At 41.6% G+C, this 27,956-nt stretch overlaps 2 protein-coding genes and 1 pseudogene across 6 annotated transcripts in view; 1 reads left to right on the top strand and 2 right to left on the bottom strand.

Annotated features, from left to right (window-relative positions):
* The window catches only part of LOC136399334 (zinc finger protein 91-like), a 944,498-nt gene that overhangs the window by 490,923 nt on the left and 425,619 nt on the right, over positions 1 to 27,956 (bottom strand). The gene's annotated exons all lie outside the window — the stretch shown is intronic.
* The window catches only part of LOC136399322 (zinc finger protein 91-like), a 388,962-nt pseudogene that overhangs the window by 138,321 nt on the left and 222,685 nt on the right, over positions 1 to 27,956 (top strand).
* LOC136399353 (zinc finger protein 420-like) lies at positions 439 to 27,631 on the bottom strand. 2 transcript variants are annotated; one of them, XM_066374436.1, is made up of 5 exons: positions 27,496 to 27,631; positions 24,226 to 24,440; positions 11,771 to 11,912; positions 6,987 to 7,060; positions 439 to 4,183 (listed from the first exon to the last, which is right to left on the bottom strand). In XM_066374436.1, exons 2-5 carry the CDS (start codon positions 24,238 to 24,240, stop codon positions 2,972 to 2,974), a joined length of 1,443 nt encoding a protein of 480 aa, XP_066230533.1. In that variant the 5' UTR covers positions 24,241 to 24,440; positions 27,496 to 27,631; the 3' UTR covers positions 439 to 2,971. The 2 variants fall into 2 exon arrangements, 1 of the variants encoding a protein (XP_066230533.1); XR_010750141.1 differs by lacking the exons at positions 439 to 4,183; positions 6,987 to 7,060; positions 11,771 to 11,912 and adding exons at positions 21,226 to 23,298; positions 23,705 to 23,848.

Here is a 27,956-nt window from a genome sequence, read left to right as displayed (position 1 = left end):
TAAATTTTTAATTTTTTAAAATTATTTTTTATTTATTTTAGTGAGGGAGACCGTCAGGCACATTAATCTGTTACTGCATGTGCCCTGACCAGACATCAGACCTGCAAAATGTGCACTTTGGGACGATGCTTTAACCAACCACGGTATCCAGGAAGGGATAACACTTCCTTTTCCCAAGTTAAGCCAGTTGTGCAGCATAGAAACAGGTGTCCTCTCTCTACATACAGCACTCACATCAACTTGGCATCCTGGGTGTTTGTCATCTCCCACCTGGTCCAACAGCCTCACAGCTACTGAGATTCAGGCTACTTTATTACAAAGCACCTTTTACAGTGACAGCACTGTCCTGTGTATGTGCACTTCATGAAATGTCAGAAGAAAACAGTGACAGGACATCACCTAGTATTCAGATAAACACTTTGGCAGAGACAGGGAACTCACTTTTTTTTTTTTTTTTGTATTTTTCTGAAGCTGGAAACGGGGAGAGACAGACAGACTCCTGCATGTGCCCAACCGGGATCCACCCGGCACACCCACCAGGGGGCAACGCTTTGCCCATGGGGGGAGGTCACTATGTTGCGACCAGAGCCACTCCAGAGCCTGAGGCAGAGGCTACAGAGCCATCCCCAGCGCCCGGGGCATCTTTGCTCCAATGGAGCCTTGGCTGCAGGAGGGGAAGAGAGAGACAGAGAGGAAGGAGAGGGGGAGGGGTGGAGAAAGATGGGCGCTTCTCCTGTGTGCCCTGGCCAGGAATCGAACCCGGGACTTCTGCATGCCAGGCCGACGCTCTACCACTGAGCCAACCAGCCAGGGCCCAGGGAACTGACTTTGATGACATCACTAACAAAATGTGACAAACCTTTCATTTAGTGAGAGGAGTGGAGGCAGAGACAGACTCCAGCAGGTGTCCCAACTAGAATGCAACTGACAAGCCCACTAGGTGGTGTTCTGCCCGAAGGGGGCCCTTGCCATTGGAGCCATTTTTTACCACCTGAATCAGAGGCCAGGGAGTCAGCCTCGGCACCCAGGGCCAACTCACTCTAATTGAGCCATGGCTGCAGGAAGAGAGAGTGAGAAAAAGGAACAAGATGCAAAGGGTGGAGAAGCAGATGGGTGCTTCTCCTTTCTGTCCCGACTGGTAATCAAACCTGGGATATTCAGATGCCGGGATGACATTCTACGACTGAGGCAAAAAGCTGGGGCCAAGAATTTTAAAACCTTGATATAACGCTGTTATTTTCTAAAGGAAAAATGAAATACACTAATAAAGGAAAAATGAAATACACTAAACAAGATGAAACTTCATGTGATCTCTGTGAAATAATGTGTATTTCCCATTTGGCATCCCATAGAGATGCCACTACAGTCCAAAAGCCATTCTTAAAATCTCTAAGCAGGTCACATAAGTGACATTCCATGACCATAAAAAAAAGAAATAACTAGGTTTTTTATTAAAAGATAACTGCATAGTGAGTTTCTATAACCAAGAATCATGACTTTGGAGGAAAAGTTAAGTGTACAGAAATGCAATGTACAGAAAATCATTCACATTACAAATTTGTGAAATTTCTGCATGGCAAGTAACTTTATTGGCTTTGTTGAATCACTTATGTTGATGCATTATTTCCCTACCCTTATGAAGACATGCACACACATTTTTTTCTCAGTCCTGTCACTCTGACATTACATCTTCAGGTTACTAATGTACATAATGCATTTTTGTGTATCAAACCATGGAAATTTGTTTATATTGATTCAAATAAAAAAAGATATATAAAATAATACACATAGGCTCCATAGTTAAAAAGAACTTCCTAATTATACTAGAGTGGATTCTTTTCAATTACTAGAATTTGTGAAGCAGAGCACTGTGATACTGGAGGGTGAGCAGCAGTCACAGAAGAGACAAGGCAGATAAAACAGACACATGGATGACTCACAAGCCCTGGAGGAACAGCACAGCCTGCCTGAGTCTACCCGTGGAGGCCACGGGACAATGCTGGAAGAGAGAAGCAGGACCCACAGCACAAGCCTTTAGTAGGATCCATCTGCAGACTCCTCAGTGTTCTGAAGTTAATTTTAAGTTGTTAAAAATAAACCATGAAGATCACCTATTTGGTAAGTTACACAAAGAACATAACTATGGGTGAAATATGGTAACAGCCTTGAGGTGGGAGAAATTCTAACGCTCACAGAAGTAGCAAGTAAGGCTTGCATACCGTGTAAAGCATTCCCATGTTCTATATGTGTTACTCTTCTATCCAGTCTTAGATGTTGAGTAAGATATAAATCAGGACAGACTTTGGAACACAGATTGCATTTTAAGGCTTAATTCTCTGATGCACAAAGAGGTTTTAACAAAGGTTAAATATTTTGCAAAATTACTAACAGTTTTACTGTTTCTCTCCATCATGAATTCTGCAACGTTCAACAAGTTTGCAGTGCAGATAAAAGGCTTTGCCACATACTTTACATTTGCAAGGTGCCTCTCTGGTATGTATTCTCTTGTTTTGAAATGTGAAAACAGTCATTTCAGTTTTTGCCACAACCTCCATATTTGTAAGGCTTCTCTTGATAATGAATTCTTGAATGTTTACTAAGATTCCCGACAAGCAAAAACCTTAATACACTCCTTACAAATATAAGATTTCTGTCCAGTATGAAGTTTCTGATGATGAGTGACGTTTCAGGACCGGCCAACGGCTTTGCCACATTTTCTTTGTTTGTAAGGCTTCTCTCCAGTATGAGTCCTCTGATGTCAAGTAAGGTGTGAGGAGCAAGTAAAGGCTGTGCAACATTCTGGGCATTGATAGGGCTTCTCTCCAGTGTGAACTCTTTGATGCTTAGTAAGACTTGATGAACTTCTGAAGGCTTTGCCAGATTGCCTACATTTGTTTAGTTTGTCTTCTGTGTGAATACTTTGATGTACAGTAAGGTGTGAGTTCAGGACAAAGCTTTTGCTACAATATAATCATTTATGAGACATCTCTCCAGTATGAATTTTCTGATGGTAAGTAAGACTTGAGGAGCTACTAAAGGCTTTGCCACATTCCCTACATTTGTATGGTTTCTCTCCTGTGTGCGTTCTTTGATGTACAGTAAGAGTGGAGGAATCATTAAAGGCTTTGCCACATTCTCTACATTTGTATGGTTTCTCTCCTGTGTGCGTTCTTTGATGTACAGTAAGTGATGAGGAACCAGTAAAGGCTTTGCCACATTCTCTACATTTATATGGTTTTTCCCCTGTGTGAGTTCTTTGATGTCTAGTAAGAGATGAGGAACGGTTAAAGGCTTTGCCACATTGCATGCAATTGTATGGTCTCTCTCCTTTATGAATTCTTTGATGTAAAGTAAGCTTTGATTTATGGATAAAGGTTTTTCCACATTCTAAACATTTATAAGACCTCTCTCCAGTATGAATTTTCTGATGATAATTAAGAGTTGAGGAATGACGAAATGCTTTGCCACATTCTCTACATTTGTATGGTTTCTCTCCTGTGTGAGTTCTTTGATGTGTACTAAGAGCAGAGGAACAGCTAAAGGCTTTGCCACATTGTCTGCATTTGCATGGTTTATCTCTTGTGTGAGTTCCTTGATGTATATTAAGACCTAAGGATTGAGTAAATGCCTTGCCACATTTTCTGCATTTGTATGGTTTCTCTCCTGTGTGAAGTCTTTGATGTTTAGTACGAGTTGAGGAACAGCTAAAGGCTTTGCCACATTGTCTGCATTTGTATGGTTTCTTTCCAATGCGAATTCTTTGACGTACATTAACCTTTGATTTCCGGATAAAGGTTTTGCCACTTTCTAAATATTTATGAGACCTCTCTCCAGTACGAATTTTCTGATGGTTAAAAAGAGTTGAGGATTGGCTAAGGTCTTTGCCACACTGTCTGCATTTGTAAGGTCTCCCTTTGGTGTAAATATTTCTCTCTTGTAAGTTAAGGCATGAATGACAATTAAATGTCTTACCAGATTTTTCATGTTTATAATGTTTTTCTCCATTATGGGCTTTCTTAAGTATATTTAGATTGAATATTTCACTGAAAGCGCTGGTACATAAATTATAAGTGTAAGCTTCCTCTTCAGTATGAATATTCTCTTCTTCAGTATGTTCTGAAGATTGTTTAAAAGATGTGACACATTTACTTTGTTCATTTGTTATCTCCACAACATGAGTCACCTGATGAATATAAGAATGTGATATCTGGTCAAATACTTTTCCATGTTCATAACAGTACTTGGGAAACAGTTTTCTCATTTTGATTATGAATAGGTTCTTTTTTAAAGTTTTTCCAATGTTCATTGCATTGATAACTTCTGTCCCCTTTTTGTATACTCTGGTAATCATCAGAGATAGATATGGTTTTAGTGAAAAGTATAATTTTATTTATCATATACACTTATTCCCAAATAAGTACTCTGTGATGCCTATTAAACCAGGTTGGCTATACAAGCATTGCTCCAAATTTAATAAATATTATAGTTATTGAAATAAAAAAAATTTGAAAAACATACCCAGTGATTATGCACTCCAAAGGTAGCAAAGTTTCCTAACTTTTCCAGATTTCCTGTTTAAAAATATGCAATATTATAAGAATAGCTTTTGATCTTAGTGAGCAAGCTAGCCAAGGGGCAATATTCTGCCCATGTGGGGACGTAGCTTTATTGCTCAGCAATGGAGCCATTTTTTTGGTGCCTGGAGAAGAGACCACAGAGCCATCCTCAGTGCCTGACGGCAGCTCACTCGACCAATCCGGCTATGGCTGTGGGACTCAAAGCTAGAGAGAGAGAGAAGAATGAGGGGGACAGGTAAGGAAGCAGATGGTTGCTCTTCCTGTAGGCCCTGACTCAGAATCAAACCTGGGATACCCACACTCTTGGCCATTCTACCACGGAGAAAACCAGCCAGAGATAATTTGCATATTAAGAAACTAGGTGACTGGCAATGTAGCTGACTTAAAAAGGAAGTTTCAGAAATATGTAATATATTTTACCTATTTAGAAAACAAAGAATTAACTACAAATAATAGTCCTGTCCCTCCAGAAAGCTCAGTTAGCTGGAGCGTCATCCTGAAGCACAGAAGTTGCTGGTTTGATTCCCAGCAAGGGTACATACAGGAGCAGATAAATGTTTGTCTCTCTCCACCTTTTTCCCTACTCTCTTTTGATAAAATCAATGCAATAAGTTTTCTTTTTCTTTTTTCAGAAAGGCAGGGAGAGAGAGACAAAACATTGATTTGCTCGATTGAACCTTGACCAGGGAATCAAACCAGCAATCCATGCTGCAGTTCAGTTCTACAACCAACTGATGTATCCAGGTGGGAATCAACTTCTTTTTATGTTCAGAGAGACAGAGAGAGGCAGGAAGAGAGAGGAGCAAGAAGGGAAGCATTCATTTATTGCTCCACCCTGTTGTCCATTCATTGACTGCTTATCCCGTGTGCCCTTACCACCAACTAAATCCACAATATTGTTGTTTCAAGACAACGCTCTAATCAACTGAGTGGTTAACAGACCAGAGAGGAATAAACACTTAAACAATTAATAATAATAATGGTCCCACCATGGCTAATACCCTCCATTGGTTTCACTGTCATCCCAGTATGCAAAGGTCGCAGGCTCAATCCCTGGTCAGGGTACATACTGGAAAAGATCAATGTCTCTGACTGTCACTGTCTCCTCTCTTCTCTCTCCCCATAACTCTCTCTAAATTCAGTGGTACCCTGACACATGAACTTGTTAAATTGCAAGCAATTTGAGAGCAGAGCAGTCATTCGTGAGATTTTTTGTTTTAAGTCACAAGCGGATATTTGAATCATGAGCTTCCGTCACCCTCCACTACATGGCCTGCTGAACATTCTAAAAGAAAGGAAAAAACAAACTTTCATGGAAAGGTTTTTGTTGAAACGGCCTTTAAGTGAAAGCGAGACAAGTGGGGCAAAAAAGCCAAAAGTCAGTGAAGAAGATGATGGTTTAGCAAAGTAAAAAAATAGCAATTAAGGCCCTGGCCGGTTGGCTCAGTGGTAGAGCGTCGTCCTGGTGTGCAGAAGTCCCGGTTTCGATTCCCGGCCAGGGCACACAGGAGAAGTGCCCCTCTGCTTCTCCACCCCTCCCCCTCTCCTTCCTCTCTGTCTCTCTCTTCCCCTCCCGCAGCGAGGCTCCATTGGAGCAAAGATGGCCCGGGCACTGGGGATGGCTCCTTGGCCTCTGCCCCAGGCGCTAGAGTGGCTCTGGTCTCAACAGAGCAACGCCCCGGAGGGGCAGAGCATCACCCCTGGTGGGCAGAGCGTAGCCCCCTTGTGGGCGTGCCGGGTGGATCCCGGTAGGGTGCATGCGGGAGTCTGTCTGACTGTCTCTCCCTGTTTCCAGCTTCAGAAAAATACAAAAAAAAAAAAAGCAATTAAGTTTAGCAATAAACATATATCATATATAGTGTATAACTTAAATTTTGCAGTTAAATGTAGCACAAAGTGTGTAGAGAGTAAGTTATGTTAAGTGATAGCACACAAAGTGAAAATGCCCTCCTCCAGCCCCTTTCCCCTCCGCCAGCATATTCACCTGACCGTGAAGGTAAATATACTTCATAAACCAGTTTATTTCTTCATATTCTTTCTTATTGTGTGTATACATATGTATATATATATATATATATGTTATTTATAAAGTACATTTTCTTATTTAAAAGCATGTATGTAAAACATAAAATTCATGTGGTTTTTAGGGGCCAGAAAAAATTAATTGCCATTCCCATTAATTTAAATGGGGAATTTTAATTTGTTACATGAGCAAACTGAGTGACAGGCATGGCCATGAAACAAATTAAACTCGTGTGTCAAGGTACCACTGTATATAAATAACAACAAAAAACAATTGCAGCAGGTTAGTTCTGTCCATATTAATATCCTTTCTTCTCACCATTCTTCCTAAATTCCAGAGGCTTTCATTAAGTTTACAGTATCAAAACCACATCTTCCATATCTTACCAGTATTGTTTTAGAGAAGAAATTATTTATTCCTGGATTCTGAAACAAGGTCTGGTTGTCTTCAGATGGCATAACTGAAAGATACAAAACATAACAGTTATGACACATAGTAAGGAAGTATACCAGTAATATTGACAAAATTACATTTTAAGTATGCCAAAGGCAGGTTAAGAGTTCAAGGCAAGACCAAGAAAGGTAACAATAAAAAAAGTCAAAACATAGAAGAATAAAAACTAATGCGATTACTAACAATATCTGCTGAAACACCCAAGCACACAAGTGCGATATGGTAAGAACATTCCCAATTACCAGTTTCTTCTTAAGAAACAGAAAAATTGGCAGTACTGTATGTTCAGTGAACTGGATCCTTTGCTGCTTCTTGAAAAACCGTTTCTGTTTTGCATGACACGGTGCCAAGAGAATGGTAGTACATGGGGAATGCACTGTAAAGGCTATTTTTTTTTAAAAAGTGAGTAATTGTTCAAGCACACAGAGACTGCATTACTGAAAACATAATCAAAAACAGAAAGAGCAATGACCAGTGGTGCTGTGGTGGATAGTGTCAACCTGGGATGCTGAGGTACCAGGTCTCAATCCATCCCTCAGCTCTCTGGCCAGAGCATGCCCTCATTTGCCTTGTGTGCAGACTCCAAAGATTAAAAGCAAGGACATCGGGCCTGACCAGGTGGTGGCACAATAAATTGATTGTCGGCTGAGATGTTGAGGAACCAGTTCCAAAATCCCAAGGTCGCTGGCTAAACTGTGGGCACACCAGTTTAACAGCGGGGTCACTGGCTTATGAGTACCTATGCCCAGCAGGTCACTGACATAGATATGATCCCATGGTCACTGGCATAAAGCCCAAGGTCACTGGCTTAAACAAGGAATCAGTGGCTCAGGTGGAGCTCCGCGTCAAGGCACATATAAGAAAGCAATCAATGAACAGCTAACATGCCCGAACTATGAGCTGATGCTTTTCTTCCCACTCTCTTTCTGACTGTCCCTTTCTCTCTCTCTCTCTCTCTCTCTCTCTCTCTCTCAAAAAAAAAAAAAGGCAGAAAAAGAAAACATAATATCTAGGTGGCCAGCTTGAGCAAGGCGTCATTGCCTCAGTTGAAGTCCCCAAGTCAAGACTCATATAAGAAGTAGTAACTGCCTGACCAGGCGGTGGTGCAGTGGATAGAGCATCGAACTGGGATGTGGAAGACCCAGGTTCGAGACCCTGAGGTTGCCAGCTTGAGCACGGGCTCATCTGGTTTGAGCAAGTCTCACCAGCTTGGACCCAAGGTCACTGGCTGGAGCAGGGGGTCACTTGGTCTGCTGAAGGCCCGCGGTGAAGGCACATATGAGAAGACAATCAATTAACAACTAAGGTGCCGTGATGAAAAACTGATAATTGATGTTTCTCATCTCTCTCTGTTCCTGTCTGTCTGTCCCTATCTATCCCTCTCTCTGTCTCTGTAAAAAAATAATAAATAAATAAATAAATTGTCATAACAACCATCTGAGGTGGACTTTAAAAAAAAAAAGTAGTTGTTACTGAATAACTAACTAAAATGACTGAACTATGAGTTGATGCTTTTCTTCTCTCTCTCTTGCTCTCTCACTCTCAGTAAAAAAATGGGGTAATCTTAAAATGAAGAAAAAATAATCAGGGTCATTATAAAATAAAGAAAAAATATCTAGAATGTAGATATAAATGTTAAAAAATAAAATGACAATAAAAAAGAATGAAACCATAGCATTTGCAGAAGCATGGACACACAGAAGGTATTGTGCTAAGTGCAATAAGATGGCAGAGAAACACATGAACCATATGATGTCAGTTATATTTGTAATCTAAAGAACAATATAAATGGATAAACAACCAGAAAGAGACTCACAGGTACAGTGAACAGCATGATGGCTGCCAGAAGGCAGGGGAGTTGGAAGACTTGGACAAAAAATTGAAACATTTAAGAAGAACATATTGGTAGTTACAATGGTCATGGGATGTAAAGTGCAGCATGGGGATTTTAGTAAATAATACTGTATTAACTATGCGGGATCCTGGAAACATCATGGGGGACACTTTCAGATTTTATAAAGTATATTAAGGTCTAACCAGTATCCTGTACATCTGAAACTAGTTCAAAATAATACTGAATAAAAAAGAAAATGCAAACCAAGAACAGAAAATTAACCTTCAGAATTTTGAAAATTATATAAAAGTTTCAGTGATCAAAAATCCTATTATAGCCTGACCTGTGGTGGCGCAGTGGATAAAGCGTCGACCTGGAAATGCTGAGGTCGCCGGTTCAAAACCCTGGGCTTGCCTGGTCAAGGCACATATGGGAGTTGATGCTTCCAGATCCTTCCCCCTTCTCTCTCTCTCTCCTTTCTCTCTCTCTCTTTCTCTCTCTCTCTCTGTCTCTCCCTCTCCTCTCTAAAATGAATAAATAAAAAAATTAAAAAATAAGAAATAAAAAAAATCCTATTAACTACAATTTATAACTGAGTATACACTTAAACAGCAAAATGTTTGCATCATGACATTATATAGCAGAACAATTTCTTAGACAAAGCATTTAAATCATTCAAAAATAACTATCAAGTGGAATTGAAATAAAGATATTTAAATGACATGACAAATTTTTTCTGGTTTCCTGTATTTCAGCTACTCTTAAATTATCTGTATACTATAATACAGCTAAAAAAATAACCTTCATTTCCAAATAAAGAAAGCATTACTAGGTTGTGAGATGTGGACAGACTAATCTAATCTGTAAACATTTCAGATTAAGCACACCATAAAGAAACATGCTGAAAAAGCAAATGAAAACCTCATCATTGCTTTGGCCTGAAATAAACTTGAATTAAAGAACAAAGCCGCTTTCTAAATATGAAGTGCCTAATAATGCTGTATCCCACTTCTTACCAAAGGAGAACATTCCAGCATGATGTATCAGCACTTGTGAATCCCAAAGCACAAATATGACAAAGATCTAATAAAAAAGTGAAAACACAAAAGACATAGTCCTGAGTAGCTCTCAGCTGTGTAAGAGAACTGCAGAATGACAGTGATGATGAAAACAGATAGCAGTGGACACTTTCTTACCTGCTGGGCAACACTCTAATGTTGCCTATGGCAGTAACTATTGAAGGACTCCATGAGGTACATAAAGGCATAAAATTACTCTAATGGGGACAATTAAAAATTACAGACTGGAAACATTTTTTTCTTCTTTTTTCAAGATAAAGAAGGAAAGATAGATAGACTCGTGCATGCACCTTGATGTGATGCACATGAAACCCCATCTGGGGCTGTTGTTTTATCCATCTGGGGCCACAGTCACAACTGAGCTATTTTTAGTGCTGGAGGTGGAGACACCACAGAGCCGTCCTCAGCACCCAGGGATAATACAGTGGAACCAAACAAGACACAGCTTCAGGAGAGAGAAAGAGAGAAAGAGAGAGAGATGAAGAGAGAGAAGGGCATAGAGTGGAGAAGCTGATGGTCACTTCCCCTGTATACCCTGAGTAGAATTGACCCAGGACATCTATATGCCAAGCTGACAATCTCTTACTGAGACAAAGTGCCAGGGCCCAGACCAGAATTCTGTAATAATAATTCATACTAAGCAGAAGAACAGTTTGAATTAAAACAGAATTAGATCTTCACACTGTGGGGAGATACTTTGTGTTGTGATGAAATCACTGAGTCTACACTTTGTAGGGTCCTGTGGGAAAGGTGCACAGGATTAGAAATGATAAATCTGGGCTGATCAGGCAGTGGCGTAGTGGATAGACCTAAAGTGGGGACAGAAAGGACCCATGTTCAAAACCCCAAGGTTGCTGGCTTGAACAGAGGGCTCACAAGCTTCAGTACAGGATTGCTGGCTTGAGCAAAAAAGATCATAGACATGACCCCATGGTTGCTGGCTTGAGCAAGGGATCACTCCCTCTACTGTAAACCCCCCATTAAGGCGCATAAAAAAAGCAATCAATGAACAAGTAAAGTGCTGCAACAAAGAACTGATGCTTTTTATCTCTCTCCCTTTCCGTCTGTATGTCCCTTTCTATGTTTCTGTCACAAAATAAAATAAAACAGAACAAAACACTTTAAATGAGAAAACACAGTTTATCATGTAATTCTTTAGGTACATGTCCATGTTTTCCATGATGCCCAAATCTATGGAAAAGGAGTCATCATGGCAGCTCTCAGTCCAAGAGGAAGACTTGGATCCCACTGCTAATGTGACGATGGAGGTCATTAGAGCAAAGCAGAGTCCTAGAGGATGTCGAAATGTGGGATGTGTTGGAGACGAGCTGTCCCTCTCTGACAGCAACCAGAATACACCTGGGCTTCTCACAGGTCTTTCCACTGCAGCAGCTTCCCAAACCACACTGGCTTCTTCCGTGTTCTTTAGATCTCTTCCCTGCCTCATCTGCTTCCTCATCCCACCTACCTGGGTGGAAGGATACTGTCATTTTCCTTCACAGCTCCAATTTCTAATTCATTTTGTGCTGAGGTGAGAAGACATGGTACAAGATTACAATGTTCTACAAAATAACTTACCAAAATACTGTTTTCTGGAAACACCTTAATCATTCTCATTCTAGACACATGTAAGTTTTCATATACTGAGTTCAAATCAGTGTGCATTATGAAGCTTCTGTTTCTATACCACAGCACAACTCTAAAGTCTACCTGCAAGGATGATGCTCCCATGTGATGTTCCCCCTAATGAAGAAAACAAAAAGCTGCAGGTAGAGAATAAACTCAGGAAGGAAGTCATCCTCACCCAGGGAGACCAGGTTCCTGTAGTTCTCCAACATCACATCCACGTACAGTTTCCGCTGAGCTGGGACCAGGCATTCCCACTCCTCCTGAGAGAAATCTACAGCCACATCCCTGAAGGTTACATCCCTGAAGGTCAATAGTTTCTGGAAGAAAAGACACATTAAGAGAGGTTCAGTCTGAGTTCATAATGCCATCCAATATGAAAACAGGGTTAGAAGTGGTTTTGTCCTAAGAGAAAATGATTGAGTAAGATCTTTTTCACACAGCAATATATATTTTCTCTGAGTGGGTGTAAGTGAAAGAGGATCACACAAACTCGATTAAGAGAGATGAGAAGCACGAACTCAAGCTTTGGGACTTTTACTTGTTCATTCACTGCTTTCTGATACGTACTCTGACCAGGTGCCTCTATCTGAGCCAGTGACCCGTTGCTCAAGCCAGCTACCTTTGGACTCATGACAGCATCCATGGGGTACTGTCTATAACCCCACATTCAAGCCAGGTACCACAGGGTTAAGTCAGTGACCTCAGGGCTTTGAATCTGGGTCCTCAGTGTCTCAGGCCAGTGCCTAATCTACTGAACCTGCTGGGTAGGCAGCAATACTTTCTCAAAAAATATTTTGTCGTCTTTTGTTTTCTTCATCTTTCACACCACAATATTCTCTAATTTATTTTCTAACACTGAGTAAGGAGGATTACACATGTCAATAAATCCACTACACAAAGCTGAATATCCAAAGAGATGAATTTTAAAATTAAGGCATCACCGTGACATGGTAGGTCAGATGGATAGAGCATTCTTCTGATATACCAATGTGGGAGGTTTGATTCCTGGCCAAGGCTCATACAAGAAATCAAACAATTAATTAATAAATAAGTGAAACAGCTAGTTTCATGGCTTTTTCCTCTCTCTCTCTGTAAAATTTATCAATAGAATAAATGTATCAACACAGGCATGTGGATCTGTCACTGCTCTATTTGTATCGCTCATGATCAGTTGTGTGTATTTCTCAGGTGGAAAAGTCACAATGAGTTGGAACTCTAAGTACTTCCACAATTTTGACGTGGACAACAGTGAACTGCCATTTTCTAAAAATGCTGATTCTCACTCAGGAGTTCTGGGCTGGGGCCTGTGTTTCCACCTCTACCAAGCTCTCTTTTTACCAGTGACACCAATGTCTCAAGTCCATGTGCCACACTCCTGAATAGCACACAGAGAAAGAAAACATGGAGGAAAATGTATACATGACTTTGAGCTAAAATTTTAATGGAATTTCTTGTTCTCAAAGAACAGGATACACAGCAACCACAAATTTACTATATGTAATCTTAGAACAAGGTATTTCTTCCCTTGCTGAGAGACTGCTTTGTGAAACAAACATACAGTGAAGAAAAGACCTTGAGTTTTACTTCAAACATAGTCTATAATTTTTCAAAAAAATGTACAGACACTGGCCAATACTCATAAGAAACCTCATAAACATCTATAGAAGTTTCTATAACTGATAATAACAAAAATTTCTTTAGCAAGAAGAAAAAATAGCTCAAATAATGTTAACATGTTATGCACACCGACATAACAGAATTATGTACAATTTGAAGGTGATAAACTCAGACCTGTGGTGGTGCAGTGAAAAAAGCATCAACCTAGAAAACTGAGGTTGCCGGTTCAAAACCCTAGGCTTCCCTAATCAAGGTACATATTGGATTTTATGCTTTCTGCTGCTACCCCTTCTCTCTCCCTACGTATTGTCTTGCTCTTTCTCTCCTTTCTAAAATGAATTAATAAAAATCTTAAAAATAAAGTAAAATAAAATGAGATATTGTGATTCTATAGTATCATGAATCACTTTTGAATGATACTCATTTTGTTTTAGTATTTTTGAGACAGAGAGAGGGACCATCAGGAAAAGAGAAAAATGAGAAACATCAGTTGTTAGTTGCATCTCCTTAGTTGTTCCTTGACTGCTTTCTATTATGTGCATTGATGAGGGTGGGGGGGAATTAGAGCAGAGCAGGTGACCCCCTTGCTTACTCATTGGGGCAATCCAGCAACCTTGGGATTCAAACCAGAGAACTTTGTAATTTAAGCAAGATACCATGGAGTCATGTCTATGACCCCATGTTCAAGCTGGTAACCTCATCGTTTTGAATCTGGGTTCTCTGTGTCTTAGTCCAATCATCTATCCACTGAGCCACCACCAGGCCAGGTGATACTCATTTTAATAAACACAGTTGCAAGAAGTACATCCACAATAATAAAAAAAATTTAAAGCAATTGATTTTTTTGTCTCTAATTTCTTTGAAAACTTTTATGCACATTAGTAAAGAGCTCTGCTGTGACACTGTAGGCACACAATGTGAAAAAGAATTTATCTGAAAATGATCATAAAAACAATAATTTTTGCAAATGGTCATCAACATGTACCCTTCACGTTCTGTTCCTTAACACTCCCTTAAAATAGCAAGACTTTTCCAGCAATCTAGTGAGCAAGTCTCTTCCAGCTGCTCTTCTCTGTCAGAACTTCTAGTTATTCTGACCAGTAGAAGGTGCATTTCCTTAATCCTGTCCCACAGAGGTGACGCTGCAACCACAAGAACGTAAAGCCTACTTTCCCTTATTGATGCCCGAGTTTCTGACCCATCCTCATAAGGATGTTGGACACAGTTGCCCTCCCAGTTTGATGTCACAAAGTGGATATTTCTAGTATTTGAAAGTTATTAGAGAGTTATGGTGGCATGAGAAATACCCCATCTCTCCCTTTGAAATTTCAACAAATTGAACAACTACAACACAGTGCAGTAACCCCAGCTGGGCTTATAGGCCACCTGAAAGATCCTTACACCAAATGGACTGAGGTGAGGTGGGTTGAAAGGGCTGTGGAAGATAAAACACATTCACTGTCAGCTCTGAAGAGGAGAGAAACTGGCCTGACCAGGTCTTTCTTTCTTTCTTTCTTTCTTTCTTTCTTTCTCTCTCTCTCTCTCTCTCTCTCTCTTTCTTTCTTTCTTTCTTTCCTTCTTTTTTTTTTTTTTTTTGCTGCTCTGTGGGAAAGAGGAAGGGCAGTGCTGCCTGGGTCTTGTTTACTGTGAAATGGAGAGTGAAGTTGGCAATGCTTGAGCCTCCTTCAGACAAGAGAGACAGAGAGGCTGAGAGGCAGATGAGAAGGTGCTGAACTAAGGAAGGGGATAGGGGATGGGCTGAGCTCAGAGTCCCGGCCACACTTCCTGTGTCTGCCTGAAGTCCACTCTCTGCACCAAGACAAAGTGCAGGACCCCAGCCTCGCAGATACCAACTTGCTCACCTTGCAGGTAGGAAGAGTGGCAGACCCCACAGCTAGCTCTCCAGAGCCACTCTCTCCCCTGAGAAATAGAGCTATTCCACATCAGGTCCCCTGGTTCTTCAGTTGTGGAGAGGAGCACCCAGAGACCAAATCTTTACTGCTAAAACCTTAAGCCACAAAACCGAAAAGCTATATAGCGGAAGCTGTAAAACCCTCACTACATGCCACACTCACAATGACTGTGGCCCTGCCTGCATCATTAACAGAGAGGTCTCAGGGAAGATCTTCCCAAGAATCTCAGAGCCAAAACTTAAAGGTCAGCAGCACGTACTGGAAATATAGTAACCTTACAATCCTCAAAATAATTTTTCCTTTTATTTCTTTTCCTTATTTTCTTTACTTTCATTTTTTTTTCTTTTTTCTTTTCATTTCTGATTTAAATTTTATTATCTTAATTTTTTTAATATTGTTTTTGATTTTTTCCTTTATGTTTTTCATCCTTTTCTGTACTTTTTCATTTTACTTATCATTATGTATAAAATGTTTATATTTTTCATGACTTTTCCTGTTTTAATTTTTTAGTTGTTTCTCGTTAGAGTTCTTAACAATACTGCTCAGAAATGCCACCAATGTACAAGAAGTCAAATACCGTGGATACACAAGAAAGAGATGTAATTCAGATAGATAATAAAACATCTCCATAAAGAAATCTCAACTACATGAAAATCTTGGACATAAAGGACAAAGAATTTAAAACTGAAGTTATTACAACCTCTCAATAAATTGCAAGAAAACACTGATAGGCTATTTATTGAGCTGAAAAACTAATTACTGAATATAAAGAGTACTTCACAAAGGAGATTTAAGCTTTATAAAAGAACCAAACAGAGATGAAGAACTCAATACATGAAGTAAAAAATGAGGTAACAAGTTTAGCTAATAAAACAGGGCAGACAAAAAAGAGAATTAGTAACACCAAAAACAGGCAACTAGAGATGCTACAGAGAGAAGACACTCACGAATAAAAAAAAAAAAAAAGAGGGAGCACCACAAGAACTGACGGCCTCCATCAGAAAGACCTATATAAGGTGTGACCAGGCAGTGGCACTGTGGATTAAGAGTTGGACTGGGCCACAGAGGACTCAGGTTTCTAACACCATGGTCGCTTGCTTGAATGTGGGTTTGCTGGCTTGAGCATTGATGGGATCGTAGACATGATCCTACAGTCACTGGCTTAAGCCCAAAATTCACTGGCTGGAGGAAGTGGTCACTTACTCTGTTGTAGCTCCAATCAAGGCACATATGAGAAAGCAATCAATGAACAACAAAGGAGCTGCAACAAAGAACTTATACTTCTCATCTCTCTCCCTTGCTGTCTATCTGTCCCTATCTATCTCTCTCTCTGTCTCTAACCAAAAAAAAAAAAAAAAAAGCAGTATCAGAATAATGGTTATATCATTAGAAGAGAGAGAAAATGAGATGGAGAGCCTATTCAAACAAATAATAAATAAGAACTTCCCAAGCCTATGAAAAGAGTTAGAGCCTCAAATCTAAGAAGCAAACACAAGGCTGAGTTACCTCAACCCAAACAGGCCCACACATAGGAATAGTGACCATCTGCTTCTCAACCCCTACCCCACTCCCTTCTCTCTCACTCTCTCTCTCTCTCTCTCTCTCTCCCTCTGGCAGCCAAAGCTCCACTTGATCAAGTTGGCTTTGGCACTGAGGATAGCTTCATGGCCTCGCATCAGGTGCTAAAGTGGCTCCAGTTACAATGGAGCAATGGCCCCAGATGAGCAAAGCATCATCCCCTGGTGGATTTGCCAGGTGAGTGCTGGCCATGTGCATGCTAGAGTCTGACTTTATGCCTTCTTATCACCTAAGAGAAATACTTAAAAAACAAACAAACAAAAAACAGTTGTATCCATACTCATTTCTGACAATTCTGACTTCTAAGACAACAAAGGTAACCGTAGACACAGATGGAAGTTTCATAATGATACAGGGGACATTGTATCAAGAAGACAACAATTCTTTATGTGCACTGAATCAGAAAGCACCAGAATATGTAAGAAATCTACTAACTAATCTTAAAATAGAAGCAGACAAAAACACAGACATGCATGGAGATCTCAACACATCATTGATGCCTTTTGATAGATCATACAAATAGAAAATTAATAAAGAGCCTGACCAGGCGGTGGCACAGTGGATAGAGCATTGAACTGGGATGCAGAAGACCCAGGTTCGAGACCCGGAAGTCGCCAGCTTGAGTGCGGGCTTATCTAGTTTGAGCAAAAGCTCACCAGCTTGGACCCAAGGTCGCTGACTCGGTCTGCTGAAGGCCAGCGGTCAAGGCACATATGAGAAAGCAATCAATGAACAACTAAGTTCTCGCAACAAAAAACTGATGATTGATGCTTCTCATCTCTCTCCATTTCTGTCTGTCTGTCCCTATCTATTGCTCTCTATGTCTCTGTCACATAAAAATAATAAAATATTAGTAACAAAATAGTTCACATCATTACAGTCTTTTTTTTTTTAGGTTTTACACTCTTATATAAAGAAACATAAAAGATCTGAAGTAAAAAAAAAAGATCTGAAGTAGACAACCTAGCATCACACCTTAAGTAACTAGAAGAACAAAACACAAAGTCAGTGGAAAAGTAAATTAGTATTAATTAAAGCAGAACAAAAAGAAATATAAAACAGAAAATGTATAGAAAAAATAAATGGAACAAATAGCTGATTTTATAAAAAATCAGTAAAACTGACAAACCACTGGTTAGATTCACAAAGTTAAAAAAAGAAAGCGCTGAAACAAAAGATGAGAAATTACCATAGAAGTCATACATAAAAAAAAGATCATACTACAATACTATGAAAGATTTTTTGCCACCAAATTTAACAACCTAGATGAATTCCTACAACTATACAATCTTTCCAAATTGAGCGACAAAAAAGTGGAAAACCTAAATAGACCCATAAGCAGGGAGGAAATAGAAAGAACTATAAAAGCCTCCCAAAAACCTGACAAGGGTGTCACACTGGATAAAGTTTGAACTGGAATGCAGAGGACCCAGGTTTGAATCCCTGAGGTCACTGGCTTGAGTGTGACCTCATCCAATTTGAACAGGAGCTGAGGAGCTTGAGCATGGGGTTACTGGCTCATGCTGGTTGCTAGACATGATCCACGGTAACTGGCTTGAGCCCTAGGGTCATTCGCTCCTGCTCTAGCCCCCTGCTCTATGTACATATGACAAAAGCAATCAATGAACAACTAAGGAGCCACAACAAAGAACTGATGCTTCTTCTCTCTCTCACTTCCTGAGTGTCAGTCCCTATCTGTCACTCTTTCTGTCTTCATCACCTGCCCAAAAAAATATTCTTTCTAGAAATAAAAGTCCAGGACCAGATGACTACACTAGCGAATTCTACCAAACATTCAAAGATTTGGTTCCTATGAATCTCAAATTCTTCCAAAGAACAGAAGCAGCAGCATTACTCCTTAACACATTTTATGTGATCAACAATATCATGTTACCAAAACTCGGCAAGGACAGTACAAAAATAAAGAGAAAACAACAGACCAATATCTCTAATGAATACTGATATAAAAATCCTAAACAAAATACTAGTAACTCGAATACAATAACACATTAAAAAAATAATACGTCTTGATGAAGGGGATTTATTCCAGAAGCACAAAGATGGTTTAATATACTTAAGTCTTTTACATAACACACCATATCAACAAAACAAAGAAAAATCATATGATCCTATCAATAGATGCAGAAATGCCATTCAGTAAGATACAACATCTTTATTATATGCAGCTTAAGTGTCTGTTTGTCGCCAATAGCTTATTGGTTGTTTGCGTAACTGTACTAGCCAATGGGGTGAAGTTGCCACGGCATTCAAATAGTCCCGCCTTCTGGCATGCCACCTTACAAATTGAGGTTAAAGATTGGAGCAATTATTATGCTGTTAAGAAATCTTAACACCAGAAGGGATCTTTGCAATGGTACAAGACTAGAGGTTCTCCAATTGAAAAATAATGTCATAATAGCTAAGTCTTTGGCTCCTCTAAAGGTAAAATACATGTCATTCCAAGAATTGATTTGGCTCCATCTCAAACAGGGTTGCCATTTCAATTGAGACGTAGACAATTTCCTGTAAAACTTGCCTTTGCTATGACCATCAATAAGTCTCAGGGCCAAACGCTTAAGCATGTTGGCATTTTTCTTACCTGAGCCTGCATTTGGACAAGGTCAACTGTATGTTGCCTGTTCAAGAGTTCGTGAAAGGACAGACGTAAAATTAAAAATAATTGATGGTCCTCTGCAAGGCGAGCTTAAAAATAATGGAAAGATCTACACAAGAAATGTTGTGTACAAAGAGATCTTTGACATGTAAATTAACATTTTATTATTTAAAATCACCTTTATTTATTGAGCTAGCAGGTGGCTCTTAAGAAATGTACCACCAGTGGTTTCCTTCATTGCACTCTACTTTAAGCAATTAAGCAAGTAAAAGGGGGAAACCCCGTGGGGCAATAAGGAAAGGGGCGTCCTCGCCACCTGCCCTGGGTAATTCAGTTTGAATTAGCAGACACCTTTGCACAAATCATTTTAATTACAATTTATAATATCTAGAACAGCGGTCATTTCATATGACTGCTGGGATTTCTGGGAAAAAAAGTATCTCAACGTAATAAATGCCATATATGACAAACCATCAGCTAATATCATACTAAATGGAGAAAAACTGAAAGCTTTTCCACTAAAATAAGCAACAACACAATGGTGCCCAGTCTCTCCACTCCTGTTCAACTCAGGAGTTTTAGATCAGGGAAATTTTAGATCAGGGAAATTTTAGATCAGGGAAGAGAAAGAAATAAAAGGCATTCATATGGGAAAGAAGAAGAAACAATATCATTATTCCAGATGATATGACATCCAACACCCTGGCCAGCTGGCTCAGTGGTAAAGCATTCATCCAGCATATAGAAGTCCCAGGTTCAATTCTGTCAGGGCACACAGGAGATGCACCCATCTGCTCCTCCACTCTATGCCCTCTCACTCGCCCCTTTTCGCCTTGTGCCGCCATGGCTCAATTGGAGCGAGTTGGCACTAGGCACTCAGGATGGCTCTATGGTCTCTGCCTCAGGTGCGAAGAAATGGCTCCAGTTGCAACGAAGCAAGGACCCCAGATGGGCAGAGCATCGCCCCCTGGTGGGCTTGCCGGTTGCATCCTGGTCAGGGGCATACGGGAGTCGGTCTCTGCCTCCCCTCCTCTCACTGAAGAAAATAGATAGAAAGAAGAAAAACCCCAAAAACGGCACCAAGTAAATTAGAAACTATAAACCAATGCAGTAAAGTCGCAGGATAAAAAACCAACATAGAAAAGTTTATTGCTTTCATATATGGCAACAATGAAACTCCAGAAAAGGAACTAAAAAAAAATCCCCCTTACAATTGCAACATAAAATATTATACCTTGGAATAAACTTAATAAATGAAGTAAAGTTTCTATATATAGAAAACTACAAAGGATTTTTTAAAGAAATTCCATGATCATGGATGGGAAGGGTCAACATAGTTAAAATGGTCATATTACTCAAAGGAATATACAAATTTAATGCAATCCTAATTAATATCCCCAAGATATATATATTTTTTTTGAAAAATGAAACAAAAAAAAATCACCAAGTTTGAATGTATCCTTAAAATAAACTGGAATAATAAAAGCAATTTTGAGAAAAAAAAAAGAATGAAGCCAGAGGTATTACAGTATTTGACTTCAATTATACTACTGAGCCATGATAATCAAAACAGATAGTACGGGTAGAAAAATATACTCACAGACAAATGGCAAAGAATCGTGAGCCCAGAAAGAAAACCACATATATATATGTAAAAATCATCTTCATTAAAGGAGCCAAAAATACACAATGAAGAAAAGAAAGCCTTTTCAATAAATGGTGCTGGGAATACTAAAAAGCCACATGCAATAAAATGAAACATTTTTATCCCCCTGCACATAAAGTAATTGGACATAAATCAAAAAACTAAATATAAGAGCTGAAACAGTAAATTACATAGAACAAAACATAGGTACTAAAGTCACAGACCTTGGCCATACAGAGCAATTTATGATTTTGACCCCAATGGCAAGGGAAGTAAAGGGAAAAATAAATGAGTAAGACTGTATCAAACTAAAAAGCTTCTACACAGCAGAAGAAACTGACAACAAATAGGCAACAAATTAAATGGGAGATGATACTTTAAAACAGGGGTCTCAAACTCGCGGCCCGCAGACTGGCCCGCAGACTAATCCACGAGGTTTGATTAGTCTGCGGGCCGCACAAAATTGGTGGGCAGGCCGCATGCGACCCGCGGGCCGCGAGTTTGAGACCCCTGCTTTAAAACAACAGCTCCTATTAGGCATTAATAGCCAAAATAAATAAAGACCTCACAAAGCTCAGTAACAAAAAAGCAAACAATTCAATTTAAAAATAGGGAGAGGACCTGAACATACATTCCTCCTAAAAAGACATACAAATTGCCAACAGATATATGAAAAGATCCTCATCTTCACTAGCTAGTTGAGAAATGCACATCAAAACTACAATGACAGCCTGACCTGTGGTGACGCAGTGGGATAAAGCGTTGACCTGGAACGCTGAGGTTGCCGGTTCGAAACCTTGGGCTTGCCCGGTCAAGGCACATATGGGGGAGTTGATGCTTCGTGCTCCTCCTCCTCTCTCTCTCTCTCTCTCCCCCCCCCTCTAAAAATCAATAAATATAAATAAATAAAACTGGTTCCTACTTAATATTTAAAACAAAAAAAAACTACAATGACAGCTTGACCTATGGCAGCTCAGTGCATAAAGCTTCCACCTGGAACCGTGAGGTCACTGGTTCAAAATTCTAGATTGCCTGGTCAAGGCACATATGGGAGTTGATGCTTCCTACTCTTCCAACCTTCTCTCTTTCTCCTCTATAAAATGAATAAATAAAAATCTGAAAGAAAAAGAGGGAAAAAAAAGAATGTTTAAGAAAACAAAAAACTAATGACATACCACCTCACACCTATTAGATTCACTACTATCAACAAGACAGGTAGTAACAAGTATTGGAGAGGATGTAGAGAAAAAAGAACCTTCATTCACCTCTGATAGGAATGGAAACTCATACAGCCATTGTGGAAGAAAGTATGGAGGGGCTTCAAAACATTAAGAATAGAACTACCAAGACCAGGCCATCTCTCTACTGAGTATCTACACCAAAAACTCAAAAACATTCTTAAAGACACATGCAGCTCCATGTCCACCATCACCATGTAAGTCACAGTGGCCAAGACATGGAAACAACCAAAGTGTCCTTCAATAGAGGATAGGATAAAGATGATGTAGTACATATATACAATGGATTACTACTCAGCCATAAGAAATGATGAGATAGTGTCACTTATGACAACATGGATGGACCCTGAGAACATTATCCAGAGTGCAGTAAGTATATCAGTGGAAGCTAAGAACTGTTTCCACAGATAGGTGGGATGTAAAACTGAGACTCATGGACACAGACAGATAAATGTGGTTACCAGGAGGAGGGGAGGAGGGGGAGAAGAATAAGGGGAGGGGTGTGGGGAAGGGTATAAAGAGGAAGGACAAATATAAGGTGACAGAAAATGATTTGACTTCAGGTGATAGCAATACAACATAATCAATAGTTCAAATGCTGTGGAGGTGTTTACTTGAAACCTATGTACACTTGTTGATCAATGTCACCCTGTTAAATTAAATTTTGTAAATAATAGTTATGTAAAGTAGTTCATGGTGGGAATTATTCATGACTTCAGGTGATGGCAATACAACATAATCAATAGATCAAATGCTGTGGAGGTGTTTACTTGAAACCTATATACACTTGTTGATCAATGTCACCCTGTTAAATTAAATTTTATAAATAATAGTTATGTAAAGTAGTTAGTTCATGGTGGGAATTATTCATGACTTCAGGAGCCTGGATGGAGAGACGGCACAGAAGGCTCTGGGACAAAGGAGGGAAGTATATAAGCTGCTGACCCTCTCAATTAAAAGAGCCTGGGCCCTGGCTGGATAACTCAGTAGGTTAGAGCATGGTCTTGAAGTGCAGAGGTTGCTGGTTTGATCCCTGTCCAGGGTACATACAGAAACAGATCCATGTTATTGCCTCTCTCTAGTTCTCTCCATGACTCTCTGAAATCAATAAAATAAACATTAAGAAAAAAAGAAAGAGACCCTGGCCAGTTGGTTCAGTGGTGGAGCGTCGGCCTGGCATGCGGGAGTCCCGGATTCGATTCCCGGCCAGGGCACACAGGAGAGGCACCCATCTGCTTCTCTACCCCTCCCCCTCTCCTTCATCTCTGTCTCTCTCTTCCCCTCCTGCACCCAAGGCTTCACTGGAGCCAAGTTTGCCCAGGCGCTGAGGACGGCTCTGTGGCCTCTGCCTCAGGTGCCAGAATGGCTCTGATTGCGGCAGAGCATTGCCCCCTGGTGGGCATGCCGGGTGGATCCCGGTCAAGCGTATGCGGGAGTCTGTCTGACTGCCTCCCCGTTTCCAACTTCGGAAAAAATACAAACAAAAAGAAAAAAAGAGCCTGACCTGTGGTGGCGCAGTGGATCAAACGTCGACCTGGAACACTGAGGTCGCCGGTTCAAAACCCTGGGCTTGCCTGGACAAGGCACATATGGGAGCTGATGCTTCTTGCTCCTCTCCCTTCTCTCTCTCTCTCTCTCTCTCTCTCTCCTCTAAAATGAATAAATAAATAAAAATAGTTAAAAAAAAAAAAGAAAGAGAAAAAGAGCATGACTGGTGGCACAGTCAGTAAATCGTCAACCTAGAATGCTGAGGTTGCTGGTTCGAAACCCAGGGCTTCCCCAGTCAAGGCACATAGGGGAAGCCCCTACTACAAGTTGATGCTCCCCGCTTCTCCCCCCTCTTTCTCTGCCTCCATCTTTCTTTATACCATATAAAATAAATAAATGAAATAAAAAAAATAAGTAAGTGAAATAGCGTCACTAGGCAGGAACATCAGAAGTAGAGACCTATAGGGTGAGGGTCCTAAATCCACCTAAGTTAGGAGGAAAAGCAAACACAGCCTCTGCCCAGGACACATCACTTACCTGAGAAGCAGCCATTCTGTCCTGGTCCAGCTCCTGCTTGTTTTCTCAGGCAACAATAAGTTGAGGAGTCAAGTCTGCATTCGAGAATGTGTCACCACAGGTGTCCACACAGCCCCTCTATCCACTTCCACCTCAGTCACAGACAGAAAGACCTGGAAATGCTGAAAAGGCCACACTCTCCTGTCCTTCCTCACTGGAGTCAGCCACAAGTGCTCCTGCAGGGAGACCACACTGTATTATTTTCCTGTCTTCACCTGTCTGTCCTCCCTCAGACGTCCACACATTCCCACAGTAATGAGAACGGGCGCTGCTCTCCTGAACATCCAAACCCAACACAACACCGTCTTCCCTCCCCTGACTCTCCCTGCTCCCTACTCTCACTAATGCATCCCGGGTACAGTCTCCTCTGTGGAGCATGTCTGCGCCTCCCCACTCACCTTTGCCTGTCTCTCTCCTAAAATTCCAAAGTTCCTCTTTTGCCTCTGAAACCTGTTTGCTGTGCCCACTTCTACTTCTGTGACATATTTTTTTGATGTGACATAGAGGGACAGATAAGGAAGACAGATAGGAGAGAGATGAGAAGCATCAAGTCTTTATTGTGGCTCTGTAGCTGTTCATTTATTGCTTTTCTCATATGTGCTATGATAAGGAAGGGGAGGACTAAAGCAGAGCGAATGACTCTTGCTCAAGCCAGCACCCTTGGCCTCAACCTAGCAACCTTGGGCTTCAAGGCATCAAACTCTAGGCTCAAGCCAGTGACCATGGTTTCATGTCTATGATCCCACACTAAAGCCAGCGACCCAGTCAGTGCTCAAGCCAGTGACCTCAGGGTTTTAACCTGGGTCCTTAGCATCCCAGTCTGACGTTTTATCCACTGCAAAACCACCGGTCAGGATTTCTTCATTACTTCAAACTAAAATTTTTCGTATTAACAAAAAAAAAAAACACCCAGAAAGCAAATGTTTCCAGGATCCTTCCAGCTAATTCCTGGGCTCACCCTGCAATCACCTGGAGCAGCTCATAAAAACAATGCTACCTGGCCTGTGGTGGCGCAGTGGATAAAGTGTAGACGTGGAACACTGAGATTGCAGGTTCAAAACCTTGAGTTTGCCTGATCAAGGCACATATGAGTTGATGCTTCCTGCTCCTCCCTTCCTTCTCTCTCCCTAGCTACTCTCTAAATTGAATAAAAAACTAAACAAAACAATGCTGCTCCATCCAGAGCAGCTCTCCCAAGTTTTAGGAGGATGGTGGAGGTGATGTCCTTCCTTAAAAATCAAGCCATGTGGCCTGACCTGTGGTGGCACAGTGGATAAAGCGTCGACCTGGAAATGCTGAGGTCGCCGGTTCAAAACCCTGGGCTTGCCTGGTCAAGGCACATATGGGAGTTGATGCTTCCAGCTCCTCCCCCCTGTCTCTCTCTCCTCTCTCTCCTCTCTCTCTCCTCTCTCTCTCTAAAATGAATAAAAAAAAAAAAAAAAAAAAAAAAAAAAATCAAGCCATGTACTCAAACCGCAGAAGGTAATGCTTTAGCTTTAATGAGCATGCAGATCCCATGGGGATGAGGGCTTCAATCTAAGTTGTGGTTCTGCAGGTCTGCAGTGGTCCCTGCATTGCTCCTCCAGAGCTGTTTTCAGCAGCTCTGGCTGATGGGTATCAGAAAAAGCACCTCACACTTTTGGATACTATGAGGGTAGTTTCACCCTTTAAGTCACTTATTCAACAGACAATGAAAAAACGAAAAAGTGGCTGAACCTTTGATGAACTCAAGACACAAGGCTCTGACTGCTAAAATCAGACATCCTTACCAAGCGCACAGTGAAATAGCCTAAATACCAATGGCTCTTTCAACATATGATAGACACTAGGAAGTATGCAAGGCTCCGAATTTAAACTTGACACAATATATTTAAAAGGAAAACGATATGGAATCATTTTAATGAAATGACTTCTAGGATTAAAGATTTAAAAAGTTGAAACTGCATCACATTTGGCAAAGAATAAGTTTTGGTAATGGCCTTGGCAAGTGGGCTCAGCTGTAGAGCGTTGGCACTGTGTGTGGAAGTCCTGGGTTCATTTCCTGGTACTAGTACACAGGCTAAGTGACCATCTGCTTCTCCACCCCTCCCCCTCTCCCTTCAGTAGATCTTTCTCTTCCTCTCCAGCAGCCAGATCTTTATTGGAGCAAGGTGGCCCCAGACACTGACGATGGCTCCATGGCCTCACCTCAGGCGCTAGAATAGCTCCACACTAAAGTAAATCGACTTTAAGAGCAACAACCCTATATGGACAGAGCACCCCTAGTGAGCCTACAGGGTGGATCCTAATGCGGGTGCATGCCTCCCTGCTTTTCACTTAAGGGAGGAAGAAAAATACAATTATAAGCTGTGCTTATGAGATACCACCAATGCTTATTTTAAAAGGCATTAACCACTACAAGAAAGGAGATATTCTACAGACTAAGATTCATCACCAGAGTTTTTTTTTTTTTTTTAATGAATTAAATGTGAGATGTGTAATAAAAGAGATAAATCCATTGGGACAAAAAAAAATTATTTTCCTCCCCCACTTCTCCTCACCAGCCCCCACCCTGACCGCCCTTCTCTCCAGTGCCCCCTCCTCTCCTCGGGGTTTCTCCCCTTTCTCCCCCTCGCGCTCCTCTTCCCGGTTACTCACTCTCCCCGTCGCGGTCTGTCCCCCCCGCACCCCCACGTGGCCGTCTCTTCATGGCCCCTCACTGACCTCTCCTCCCCTCCCGTGTCTCTCTCCGTCCCCTGACCCCTCCCAGCCCCGCTCTGCGCGTCCCCGGGGCCCCTTCGCTGTCGCCGCTCCCACACAGCGCGGGGCCGGGAGCTCTCCTGGGGACCCCGCGTTCTCGCCCGAATCCCCGCCCCATGGAGAGTGTGCTCTTCCTGAGCCCGGCCTCCGATTAAACGGGGTGGGGTCTCAGGAGGGGGTCCGCAGGTCACCAGGCCGTGGGGGGGAGCAGTTTGGCCTGTACAGGTCGAGACAGGCCGGGCGGGGTGCGGCCACACTGTCCCTCTCCAGCGCCCGCGTCCGTCTCTCGGGAATTTAAACAGCGTAGGCGGTGGGGGGGGCTGCTCCCTCGGGACCGAGGCAGGACACCACGTGGCAGGGGGTGTCCCACGCCCGCCGGTGGGGGTACAACACGCAGGGCGGCCTCAGAGTTTCCTCGGAAACCGACGCGGAGCCCCCATCCGGCAGCGAAGCGGGCAGGCTCGGGGCCTCTCACCGGGACTCCGCACTCACCACTGGGGGCTCGGGAGCGGGGCTCTCCGCGTCTGCAGCGACCCTATGGCTACCTGCGTGGACGAATGGGGACCAAGAGGGTCAGCTTTAAACCGGGAAGTCGCCCTCCAGATCGCCCGTGAGGTTCGCTCTAACCACTTCCTGTCTGTAATAACCTGCGCGTGCGCATTGCTTCACCCCCACCCCCCCCCACCAGGGATTATTGCCTGAATGAGCGCTTCTGCAATTGGCGGGTTGTGATAGGAGGCGGGTCTATAACTGAAAGACAGAATGGAGAGGGGCGGGTGCTCGGGCGGGGCCTGACTCCATCTTGCTGCTCTCACTGGTTATAGCCTTTTCTTCTGTGTTGGTTTAAACTTAGTCGTTCTAGCCAGTGCTCGATCTACGACCACAATTGGTTCAGACAAACCGATCCTAACACAATTTGGTCGTAAATTGGGTAGGCTATATATATAGTACTG

This window comes from Saccopteryx leptura, chromosome 3, assembly GCF_036850995.1.
Source record: "Saccopteryx leptura isolate mSacLep1 chromosome 3, mSacLep1_pri_phased_curated, whole genome shotgun sequence".
NCBI lineage: Eukaryota > Metazoa > Chordata > Mammalia > Chiroptera > Emballonuridae > Saccopteryx > Saccopteryx leptura.
The sequence above is the reverse complement of the archived record's forward strand: the minus strand, read 5'-3'. Positions and strand labels throughout refer to the sequence as shown.

Excerpts from the sequence above, each read along its gene's own strand:
- LOC136399353 (XM_066374436.1), bottom strand. Across the intron at positions 7,061-11,770 it reads CAGGAACCTGGTCTCCCTGG|TTATGCCATCTGAAGACAAC; the intron begins GTGAGGATGACT and ends TGTATCTTTCAG. Across the intron at positions 4,184-6,986 it reads TCTTCTCTAAAACAATACTG|GTGACTCATGTTGTGGAGAT; the intron begins GTAAGATATGGA and ends TATATTCATCAG.